The sequence below is a fragment of the Callorhinus ursinus genome, unplaced genomic scaffold, assembly GCF_003265705.2.
Source record: "Callorhinus ursinus isolate GAN/ISIS: 27379988/994484 unplaced genomic scaffold, GSC_fseal_2.0 scaffold11, whole genome shotgun sequence".
In the NCBI taxonomy this organism is placed as follows: Eukaryota; Metazoa; Chordata; class Mammalia; order Carnivora; family Otariidae; genus Callorhinus; species Callorhinus ursinus.
Window position 1 is genome coordinate 19,527,245 of NW_027397073.1, and position 12,672 is coordinate 19,539,916.

The window sequence follows — 12,672 nt, forward strand, 5'->3', positions numbered from 1 at the left end:
GGAGGAAGGAAAATTCAACTCCATAATGGTGCCTCATTTGTGTTTATTGTATAATGCATAAGCCATTCTTATGTCATTAAACAGAGAAGTAGGTTTAGTTACATTATCCTGGGCACCCAATGATGTGTTGGTTTATCACACAGATTACAAATAATGGGTATGAATTACTTTGTAATTTGGAAACTATTCATTAGGTGTTAGCATAATCAGTTGGGGGTGTTGATGAATTATTGATGTGTTATTGAGAAAGAACCAATGCCATGGATTTGCTGGTCTTAAAATCCCAGAAGCAGATTTTCCTAGCTGGGTCTGCGGACTGTTTAAAATATTAGCTAGTTCTTCTCTAATAATCAGACGGCTTATCAGCAATAATTGTGGATAATGGATTCATATTTTATGTACTCATTTGACAAACAGATACAAATCACTTATTATATGCTGTGAACTCTTTTAGGTGCCCAGAAAAATGTTAATTCACAAACAGCCCTCTGTTGTTATTATTTCTGTCATTATTAATTATTAATCTTATCTGGGAATAAGGGAACTGGGGCACAGAGAGGTTAAGAAATTGCCCACAGTCACACAGCTCCTGCATGGCAGAGTCAGGCCATGAAACAAGGCAGTCTGCCTCCAAACCTTTTCATTTGTAGAATGTTCCTTCTTCACAGAAAATCTCATGGAAGAATTCAGTGTTTGGCAGAACAAAGCAGAACTGCTTTGGTTCAAGTTGAGATGGCAAAGCCCTGTCTACGTAGCACCTCCCCTCCCCCTGGGAGCCCTGGTTGCAAAGCCCTGATCTAGGAAATAACACCTCTTGGCGTGATGCCACTTTTAAGCTGTCTTCAATCCACTCTAGCATAAAATAAATACAATTCTTTTCTCACTTTAATTAACTGATTGTGTTTTATTTTGAAAATTTTATCTGCCTAATCTACTTCTGGCAGAAATAAAATGCTAAGATGGATTTTCTCTGGGATGGTAATGCCATATGGCAATTTGGACTTCGCTGGCTTAAGTTCACCTTGGGTTTCTTTATACAAATCAAGGACTGTGATCACAAAAATTTCCTGAATCAAAGAAAGAAATGGAATTTGATTTCGTTTGAATAGAGTTGGATATAAGCTTTGCAACCAGATTGGCATAAACCACCCCCTCTGTTATAGGCTGCGTGTCTTCTGTGGTTATTAATAATATAAAAAAATAGGAGCAACGATATTAACCATTACCGTCCATTGAGTGCCTGCTGCAACCAAGGAACTAAAAACAAACAAACAAACAACCCTCAGTTTTACAACTCTAGGTGGTTTATCCTTATTTTGCAGATATGGGTAAGTTGAGGCTAAAATTTTATGTAACTTGTTGAAGATGGCCCAACCAGCAAGTAGAAGAGGTACAATGTTTTGAGAAATATCAGTGGTTAAGGAGCAGAATTCCTTGATATTAAGAATAAAAGGCACGGAAGAGAATATGTTTAGGAAATATAATGTGGGGCCCGAGATGATTTTCAAATTATGAAAGACTGTGAGAATGCATTTGGGATCCATTCCGAAGAGTGATTCATTCCTATCCTGAAATGCCTCTTATCATTTGTTAATGTACACAGTGTGTAACATACTAAAAAGAAAAAGAAAAGAATGCAAATCAATCAAATGGGACCGTGGATCAGTGGGGGATGGAACTGGAGAACAAAACAGAACTCAGACCAAATTGATTGTTCTGCTCGCCTCTATTTTCCCCCAGATTTTGCTCCCACCCTCTGCTACATCCTAACCCAGGAGTCAGCAAACCTTTTGTGTAAAGGACCGGATAGTAAATATTTGAGACAGTGCTTGCCACATATTTTCTCTGCCACAACCACTCAACTCTGCCTTTGTAAAGCAAAAGCAGCGTAGACAGCGTGTAAGTGAATGGCTGTGGTTATTGTAGAGTAAACCTTCATGTATGAACACTAAATTTGAACTTCATATCATTTTCATGTAGTACTTGTTTTGATTTTTGTTTTGTGTGTGTGCGTGCACGTTCATGTTGGACCATTAAAAAACATTAGAACCATTGTTTGTTCATAGGCTGTGCAATAGGTGGGAAGCCAGATTGGATTCCCATGGTTTGCCGACCACCACTCAAGCTTGAACTTCACATTCCCCCCTGGTTTTCAAGCACATTGCTTCTTGTCTCTATGGGTGTTTCTTTTATTTCAAATTGCATATAAATGCTGTTTGGGACCAAGGACTTCATCCGGGAAGAGACTTCGAGGACCAAGTAGCAGAGGTACATGCAGCATATTCTGTGAAAGCTGACTTGCTGAGTTGCAAGGGCCAATTCGACTGCAGGCCACACAAAGAGAAGCCACTGTGGCTGTCTAAGAGGATTTACAATAAAATGGAAAATTCTTGGCGTCCTCTGTCAATTTCATTGAAGATTAAAGGATAAATTCAGGACTTAGAGTTATCCCAGTAGCTATCTAGTTTTAAAGTGATGCTAGCAAATATGAAAATTCTTTGTGTGTTTTACCAGCATGATCATTGCTAAATTTTAAATATTTTTGTTGTTTTTTTCTCACTAGGGAAGCCAGCCTTAATGTGATAGAAACACCCTTGAACTTGTCATCCAAAAGACAAAGGCTTGAGTTTCAGCTCTTAGTTTTGCGGTGACCTTGGGTAAGTTATCACCTACGGGAGTCTTGGCTTCCTTATCAGTAAAATGAGACAAATAATCCTACCTCACAGGGCTTTTCATTTTATTTTATTTTTTTCAGTTCTTTACTATTTATTAGGGAAATTTCAAACAGAACCAGAATAGAGGAGTCTAGTGAACGCCATGTGTCCTTGACCCACTTCAGTGATTCCTTGCATTTTGCCAGACTTCATTCATTTTTACCCCACCCCATTTTTTCTCTCTGCTAGAGCATTCTACAGCAATTCCAAATGTAGTATTTCAGTAAGTATGACTAACGGAAAAGATCTTTCTAAAGAATATCATAATTCTAGGGGCGCCTGGGTGACACAGTCATTAAGTGTCTGCCTTCGGCTCAGGTCAGGATCCCAGGGTCCAGGGATCGAGCCCCACGGTGGGCTCCCTGCTCAGCAGGAAGCCTGCTTCTCCCTCTCCCACTCCCCCTGCTTGTGGTTCCCTCTCTCTCTGTCTCTGTGTCAAATAAATAAATAAAATCTTTTGAAAAAAATCATAATTCTAATATCATACCTAGCGACATTACAACGACTCTTTAACATCATTTGTCACCCAGTCGGACTCTGTTTCCCCAGCTGTCTCAACAATGTCTTTATGTAACTGGTTTATTTGAATCAAGAGGCAAAGAAGATTCCTATATTGCGTTTGGTCATGTTTCTTAAGACTCTTCATTTGTGGCAATTTTCCTTCTTTTCTTCTGATCTTTCTTCATATAGTTTGTGGAAGAAACTAGTTATTCGTCCCATAAAATGTCACATAATTTGGGTTTGGCTGATTGCAACCTTAACCCTTGTAGAGTCATTGAACATTTTCCTCTTGTCCAGATACTTACTGTTCTTAGATACAGAGGCTTGATGAGACTCAAGTTCACTTTTTTTTTTTTTAAAGCATACTTTGTAGGTGATGCTTTCTATTTGTGATTGTACCACATCTAGAGGACAAAATGTCTGGGTGTCTCTTTCTACTTATGTCAAGATGGATTAGTGAGGTTCCTCAGGTTAGTACATCGACCTCTCACCTAGTGATTTTAGCACTGGTTGATGACTGGTTTCAGATCCATTACTTCATAAGGGGTTACAAAATGTAGGTCTTCTATCAATCCACTTGGATTTATTAGCAGAAATTCTTTAGAAAAAAAGAATCGACTATTTGGTCACCATGAAATATAATTCATACAGGAAAGGCAAGATAAATGCTTGTCAGTGACCCCTCACTCCCTCTTTTGAACTAATGTTAGTACAATGGTGGCCTCTCTCCATCGAGTTGGATGATAATAGTTGCTGGTGGTGGTGGTTTTTCTCCTTCACCATGATTTCAGGAATTTCAAAATCCTTTATATTTTTCAATCCTTCACAGTCATTTTTCTTTCATGCTGGCTTTTGTGTCTTATTTGAGTAGTATTTGATCACTTTTTGCCTTCTGGAAGAACAAGATATCTTGAGCTTACCTCGTACATTTCTTGTCCCAGACGTAAATCACTCAAGAAGCCATGGTTTCTTTTTAGTGGAAAATGGTATACTGAGACCACAGTCTGGGCACCAGGAGCGTTAACTGCTTATATTTCTAAATTTTTGAGTGGCTGGACCTAGAATATACATTTTTAAAAAATATTTTATTTATTTATTTATTTATTTATTTATTTGAGAGAGAGAATGAGATAGAGAGAGTACATGAGAGGGGGCAGTATCAGAGGGAGAAGCAGACTCCCCGCTGAGCAGGGAGCCCGATGCGGGACTCGATCCCGGGACTCCAGGATCATGACCTGAGCCGAAGGCAGTCGCTTAACCAACTGAGCCACCCAGGCGCCCTAGAATATACATTTTTAAGGGAAGATAAATCATTATTTTCTAGTCATCATTTCAGTTTAGATTGTAAGGTTTTTACAGAACATTTTTTGTTCTAACGGTAGGGGCCTTTTATTCTCAGAATCTTGGTTCTTAATGATGTTAAGACAATGACTTTGTGGCTTTATTCTACATCATGCATTTCTGTGGGTGAGTGCATGTGTATGCATGTACACATATACTAGTTTCAAAGTAGCAACACTGATATTTCCATTAACAATATTATTAGTGAGTATGGTTTAAGAGGGTTTCGCAATTCTTTTTATTCCTAGGGCATAGCACACCTGGGATAAATAGTCCCTGGCAAACGCTTTAAAAATCACTTCAAATAATCCATGTGGATATGTCACCAACTTGATATACAGATATAGTCACTTGTTTTATTTATTTCTTATCTTGAAGGATTTCATTTTTTTCTTTTTAATTTAGTTTTATTTTAAAATGAGGTAAAATAATTACGTTGTTCAGGGTCAAAACTTAAATCATAGATTTTCCCCTTCTATCCACCTCTCCCTTCTTTTAGAAATTATCATGCCATAGATCCTTTATATATCCTTTTCTGCACCATGTTTTTTTTATTGAATAATGCATCCTAGAGAAGACCCCATAGCAGTAGATTATTCAACCAGTCCTCTTTTTTTGGGTATTTCAGCTTTTCCCAACATTTTTCCATTACAAATAGTTCTCCAGAAAAAAAAAAAAAAAAAAATAGTTCTCCAGTAGATGACCTTTATAGGCTATTGAGAGTTAGATAAAGTGTAAAGTGATATATATATATATATATATATATATATATACACAATATATTATAGCAAAATCATATATACATACATACATATGATTTTGCTATAATATATTGTTTCAGTTCCACGGTCATTTATTAAGTAGTTATAATGTGCTAGAATATAAAGATGAATAAGATGTGGTCCCTGGTCTTGAGGTTTTACAGTCCAATATGATGTGGAGTAAAAAAGAAACATTTTACATTTTTCCTTCTCAGATAATTTGATTTTTTTTTAAAGATTTTATTTATTTATTTATGAGAGAGAGAGAGAGAGAAACAGCATGAGAAGGGAGAGGGTCAGAAGGAGAAGCAGGCTCCCCGCTGAGCCAGGAGCCCGATGTGGGACTCGATCCCAGGACTCTGGGATCATGACCTGAGCCGAAGGCAGTCGCTTAGCCAACTGAGCCACCCAGGCACCCTCACATAATTTGATTTTTATGCTTCTAATCAATGAATACTTCAGCTGGTGCTGTTTTCATATTAAAATAATTCCTGGATTTCTGGATCTATACAGATATCAGTAATTTATAATACTTTCTATTATATTTAATTACAGTGCTAATACAGAACTTCTTTCAGTTTATGAGCCATATTATCATATCATCAAAGAAGTTAGTTTTGTCTAATCGATTTACATTTCCCTAGAGCCAGAATTCACAATGACAACAGTAACAGGGACCACAGAGGTCCCCCCAATGGGTAAAAGAGAAGATAATTCTGCCTTGTATGAGTTCACATCAGCTCACGTTATTGAAGAAACCGAATATGTGAGAAAGGTATGCAGGTGCTGGGAATCATATTAACATGACATGATTTTTTAAAATGCAATCTGATATGGTTTGGTGGGCTTTGTTTCTCCCTCCATAGAACCTGAGAGGACACATTTGGCAAAGGACAATCCCAGCAGCTGAAATTTCAACATATATTTAGTAACCTCTCTTGAGGACATGAACCTCTGTTCCCACATGTGGAGTAAACTTGAATAATGGGCCAGAAGGTTCAGAACACCTATCAGCACTTAATTTGCCCCACACCATTCACCACTGTACTTCCTACCACTTTATATCATTTCTCAGTTGTTTCATGAGTGTTGATACTGCGTTCCCAAGTAGATGTTTACGAGTCTCGCTGAGTTTCTGTCTCTCCTTACCCACTTTCTTTTTACATTCCGGGTTGCTCTCCCCAGTGACCCATGTTGGCATGTTACTTCATTAAAAATGTGAAATCTTATGAGAATCCAGGGATAATGGCTGACAACAGTATATATTCTTAGGAACTGTTTCTTTGAACAGATAGAAAAATTTGGACAGAGATAGTTGGTAACTTATTCAGATCAATTAATTTATCTTGAGTGTCTTGCAGTTCCATAGGTCACTAAGATGTGGGGCTTATATTTCCTGCATAAATTTGTATGATCTCCTCTTAGTAATTATTCTGTAGTAATTACTAACTAGTAATTATTCTCTAGTAATTACTAGCTAGTAATTATTCTCTAGTAATTACTAGTTAGTAATTATTTTGTAGTGATTACTAAATAGTAATTGTTTTATAGTAATTACTAAACAGTAAATTAGTACTAAATTACTACATAGGAAAAATAGAATTAAGTAGTATTAAATACTAATGACTAAATGGTAATTATTTTTTAGTATAATATTCACTTAGGTTATATTTTAGGTTTGACTGAGAAAGAATTATAAAGACCAAATGTTCATTTTCTGCAATCTAAACCATATTAGCCTAAATGCAAGTCAGGTTAATGGCAGTTATTTAAATCTAAGATCAGTATTTATATATTACTTTCCAATTAAATCAGGTATACTATAGCTGGTATAAAGGAAAAAAGCGTTTGGCATTAAATGCCTTTGAAAAAAAATAAAATATTTTTTTCTTCTAGATCCGAACTACTCTGGAAAAGATCCGAAATCAAGCTTTTAAAGATGAAGTAGGACATAACAGTACACATCACAAACTAGAAACAAAGGTAATAAATGGATCAAAATGTACCACTTTATTCCTTCAGTAAGTAAACATAAAACAGTATAAACCTTATTTAAATAACTTTTTAATATAATTATTAAATTTTCCTTTGAAGCTTTGAATGATGAATGTTAAATATTTTGTATCTAAAGATGTTAATGGGCATGTGTATGAAATATTTAACCACAGATGTTATTAGTAGGCTCAGATTGGAATGACTAGACCTTACTTGAGTATTTTAAATGGGGCTTACTTATCTAAAGTATATGGGAAGATGTCAGCCCAGCCAGGATATATGGCAGCAGCGTTTCCCAAAGACAGACGGAGGTACAAACTTTTAGGCTCACAGAGTTGAAGCTGCTAGGCTTTTAGGTCAAGCAGTCAGACAATTGATAAACTTAAATTTCCCTCTCCCCTTCGACTGGCCTTATATTCTTAACGTCAAGCAGTCTACACTTAGCCTTGTCTGAATTCTGCAGGTTAGAGCTCATCTGAGCCAAGTGCACCTCATCAATGTCAGTGTTGTCCACTATATAGTATGGCCACAGAGGATGCAGATCACAGGGTCTGAGGCATAAACATTGTCCCCCTTCTCATTCTCGGTCTCCCAAACTAATACAACTAGCTCCAAGTATTTTCTTATAGTAAGTGCTCAGAAACTAGAAAAAAAAGGTTAATATTTGTGAATGGTGAAAAAGATAAAAAAATTCCATTTTGGTTCTGTGGAGTTGTTTATTAGACCTCTAAGTGGAGGTTCCTAATGGGTGCTGCATGTCTGATTCTGGAGTTGAAGGGTCTGGGCTTGAAGGTCCAGGCTGCAGGGCGGGGATTTGGGGCATAAGGATAGCATTTAAAGTTCTGAAATTGGAGGAGATCACCAAACATGTGAGTGTGGATAGAAATGACAGGGGCACCTGGGTGGCTCAGTCAGTTGAGCATCTGACTCTTGGTTTTGGGTTAGGTCATGATCTTATGGGTCCTAAGATTGAGGCCCGCCTCTGGCTCTAGGCTCAGAGGGGAGTCAAGGATTCTCTCCTTCTGTCTCTCCCCCCACACGGGCGGGAGCTCTCTCTCTCTCAAAAATCAATACGTAAATAAATAAACAAATCTCAAAAACCAAAAGAAATGACAGAAAATTTGAGCATTGAGTTCTGAGATATCCAACACTTAGGAAGAAGAAGAAGAAGAATCACCAGAGCAGGCTGGGGAAAGAAGCTAGTGAATTAGAAGGAAAATCAGGAGAGAGGGGAGTCACTGAAGACAAATGAAAAAGGGTTTCAGAAAGAGGGGAGGGGCCGCTGTGTCAGATGGTGCCTATGGGCCAAGTAACTGGAGGGCTGAACACTGACCACTGGCTCTAACAATGGGGAGGTTGTTGGTGACCTTGACAGGAGTAGCTTCTTAGAAATGGAGAGGAATTGTGTTGCTCCTGTCTGCCTTGGTCATCTCAAACCTCAGATGGTTAGCAGACAAATAACAGCCTCAAAGTACCTGCCCCTTCCCCTGCAATATCTGAACAATGTCCATGTAGGAATTTAGCTGTCGTGATCCTGGGCTTTGCTGCTCACCAAGTGTGGGCTGCGGTCCTGGGAATAACAGCAATATCAGGGAGGTCTTTAGAAATGCAGCATCCAGCAAAGAATAGCATGGAGCAGGTACTGTTTGGAGGGTAGGTGCAATTTACTGGGAAAAAAAAATTGTGTAATCGCTTCTAATTATACTCTCTAGAGATAACCGTTATTAACATTTGCTATGTACATCCTTCAGTTTTTTTCCTATGCATGCTTTTGTATATATGGCTATGTTTCTTTCCATAAAATGGTATTACTGTATATATTGTTTTACGTCCTGCATATTTCATGTAGAAGTATATTGCTCACATTTTCCCGTGTCAGTATATATTCTTCTGTGACTTAAAAAGAAGGAAAGAAATGCAGCATCTAGAGCCCCACCCCAGACCTCTTGAATCAGAATCTGCATTTAACCAGATCTGTCACCAAGTGACTCATATGCACATTAAAGTTCAAGATGCACTAATCCATGACCTCTGTAGCTATCTATTGCTGCCAGCAATCTGCCTTCTACAAGAGTCTTTCTATCAAGTATTCTTTAACAAATTAAAAAACAAAATAGGGGCGCCTGGGTGGCTCAGTCGTTAAGTGTCTGCCTTTGGCTCAGATCATGGTCCCAGGGTCCTGGGATCGAGTCCCACATCGGGCTCCCTGCTCAGCAGGAAGCCTGCTTCTCCCTCTCCCACTCCCCCTGCTTGTGTTCCTGCTCTCGCTGTGTCTCTCTCTGTCAAATAAATAAATAAATAAAAATCTAAAAAAAAAGAACTCTTTCAAAAAAAAAAAAACATATATACAGAGAGTGAGAGTATATAGTAGGGTCTGGAGTAGAGTAAATAAAACCCTGACAGAATTATAGTGACTATATTATTTATATGCACTATATTCTTTTTTGTCTTTTTGTTTTTGCTTTTATTTCTGTAAATGTAGCCCATCTTTTGTACTGAAAAGAATATTGGTTTTGTTAAACAGACTTGGATTGATTCTAATTCTGGTTTTGGTAGTTATTTCAGGTATAACCTCAGGCTTATTAGTGAAACACTCTCATCTTCAGTTTCCTTCTCTGTATAACGGGCACAGTGCCTTCTAGTGTTTTAAGTAATCAGACAAAGGGGTGTTGATAAAACATCTAAAAGATTACGTGGCACATAGGTAGATAGATGCTTATTAAATAGAAGCTATTATTTTATAATTGTTTCACGTAGGGTATGTAGAATTGTGTAATTCCTTCGTCTGTCTTGAAATAATTTGGAAGAGGAGAGAGCATAGGATGGATACTCAAGAGGCTTTTTCTTGAGCTCTCCCACGTACTGCATAAACCCAGGCTCAGTACCTCACTTTTCATGTCGTAAAATTGATGTAGTTGAGTCAGACAATTTCAAATTTCCTTTCCACTTCTGTGTGTCCTTGATTCCAGATGAGATTTATCTTATGCTCTAAGTGTATTTTCAGTGGGCTAGAGTTTACATTGAGTCACACTGGCAGTAGTATTCAGTTCTGACATCTCTGGAAATGTAACATGGGGTGATTACAGTGAAACATCATGGAACATTGAATATTATGTCTTATAACTCTTACGTCTGATTATATTCATTTGTAATACAATGTAACCAAAATGCACTTATGTCTGCAACTTAGATAAAAAAGGAAAAAAGTTGGCCTTGTGGATATTATTTATCTCCTAAAAAGGACTTCATGGTAAATTTAAAACTATAAGAAATATAAAAAGTATAAAAGATGTACCTCTACCTTTTTTTGATATAAGAATCTAATCAAATTTGAGCAAATACAGAGGTCAGCTGCTTCATCTAGAATTCCCTATTAATACTTGAAATTCAAAAGATGTATTTTATTTGTGCTGACCTGAATCTTTTTTGGTATATGTAATAGTGAGTGGTAATTACTGTTGTCAAAGTTTGTAGAGGAAAGCAATAGTCAGGTTGATGATTTTTGTGTGTTTTTATTTCAGCACTGTCGAAACATTCAAAATGGCTCTGATTCTGAAATGGACCCCTCTTGTTGCAGTTTGGATCTGCTCATGGAAAGGATGAAAGGAAAAGAACAGCAGATCTTAGAAATGAACAAAGAAAATGAAGTATTGAAAATCAAGGTATGGCTATCAGGAGAAATTTCTTTTTTTTTTTTAGATTTTATTTATTTATTTAGGGAGAGAGTGGGAAGGGGCAGAAGGAAAGGGAGAGACAGAACCTCAAACAGACTACCTGCTGAGCACGGAGCCTGACATGGGGCTCAGTCTCCCAACCCTGAGATCATAACCGGAGGCAAAACCAAGAGTTGGATGCTTAACTGACTGAGCCACCCAGGTGCCCCTATTAGGAGAAATTTCTAATTTTGTATTTTTGAGCCAATAAGATAGTTTCATGGATGTGTAAAAACAGACATCATTATACATCCACAGATCCACACGTATGTTCACCTATGTAGAGAAACGCTTTTCCATTTCATAAATTAATTCTCACTGTTTTATTTTGGAGACTACTTTACTATTGAAAAGATTTTACACAAGTTCAATGGGTATAAAGTTTCAGTTGTGCAAGATGAATCAGTTCTAGAGATCTGCTGTGTTGTGCTCGTAGTTAATACAGTGTCTTACACTTAAAAATGTGTTAAGAGGGTCAGTCTCATGTTAAGTGTTCTTACTAAATAATTTTTTAAAGTCTTTCATGTTGAATAAATATTAATTAGAGCACTCAAAGTCAAATGTCTCATTATTTTGTTTAATCTATTTTTGGATGCTTTATATTTTCTTCTTTTTCTTTTTTTCTTTTTTTTTGGTTTGTTATGTATGCAGTCCTGCAATGAATATCTCTGTAGGTAAATCTTTGTGGCCATTCCTGATTATTTCTGTAGGTTAAGTCCCTTGAGAGATTCATGACACTCACCCTTAATCCTCACATCTTGTCCCACTGCTATTTTAGGAAAATACATCTTTTAGGACTGTTGTGGACATCAATGATAAAGCACAAATAAGTGTATAAGCTGATAAAGCACTGGTAGCTCTTTGAAGGGTGCAGTTTATAAATGTAGCCCATTGATTTTGGCGCTTTGGATTGGCCTGGCCAGTGCAAATCCTTAAATAGGGCGTTTCTCATTTTACATTTTCCTCTTAACCAGATCGTAGTGTCTTTTCTCCTATCTATTGTCTAGGAGGGTGCAAATGGTACAGTTACAGCCTGTTTTCAACCGCCTATTAAACTGTTCTGCCTTTAACCCTTTTTGCGTAAACATCAAAACATTCATGACCTCTTTTCCCAGCTGGAAGCCTCCAGACAGGCAGGAGCAGTGGCTCTGAGAAACGTGGCCCAGAGATTATTTGAAATCTACCAAACACAGTCTGAAGAAGTTAGAAAGAAGCATGAGGATGGTAAACACTTACTCGAGGTACTACTAAGCTAGCAGCTTGTCTATTGGAAAACTAACACCCCAGTGTGTGTGTATGTGTGTTGGTTCACAAATCTCTTTTTGAGGTTAGGTGTAAAATAAGCAATGGCCCCGTGACTTTGGCAAGCCTTGGACACGGCAGGGTGCCCATCTTCGGTGCCAGTCTCTCCCCACCCCTGCTTAGCCTGGCACCCGGGCGTTGCCCAGCTGCTGTGTTGCTGCTGTTGCCCAGAGCCCTGTGGAACACAGGTGGAAGGAGGCGGTGCCCCCCTGTCTGGAAATCGGGGCTGTCCCGGTGACACTGGCCAGTGACTCCTCTCCTGGTTCTGCTTTTGACTAACTAGATGACCTAGGTAGAGTTGTTCTCCCTCTTTGCGGTTGGATTTCCGTGTCTCTGCAATGAAAG

At 37.9% G+C, this 12,672-nt stretch overlaps 1 protein-coding gene across 1 annotated transcript in view; it reads left to right on the forward strand.

The window, feature by feature from the left end:
• The window catches only part of CCDC68 (coiled-coil domain containing 68), a 56,531-nt gene that overhangs the window by 15,477 nt on the left and 28,382 nt on the right, over nt 1–12,672 (forward strand). Inside the window, exons 2-6 of the mRNA XM_025886707.2 lie at nt 2,564–2,657; nt 5,962–6,092; nt 7,214–7,300; nt 10,834–10,974; nt 12,141–12,266. Coding sequence (XP_025742492.1) covers nt 5,976–6,092; nt 7,214–7,300; nt 10,834–10,974; nt 12,141–12,266 — 471 coding nt within the window. The 5' untranslated portion in view covers nt 2,564–2,657; nt 5,962–5,975. The remainder of the gene's footprint in view (nt 1–2,563; nt 2,658–5,961; nt 6,093–7,213; nt 7,301–10,833; nt 10,975–12,140; nt 12,267–12,672) is intronic.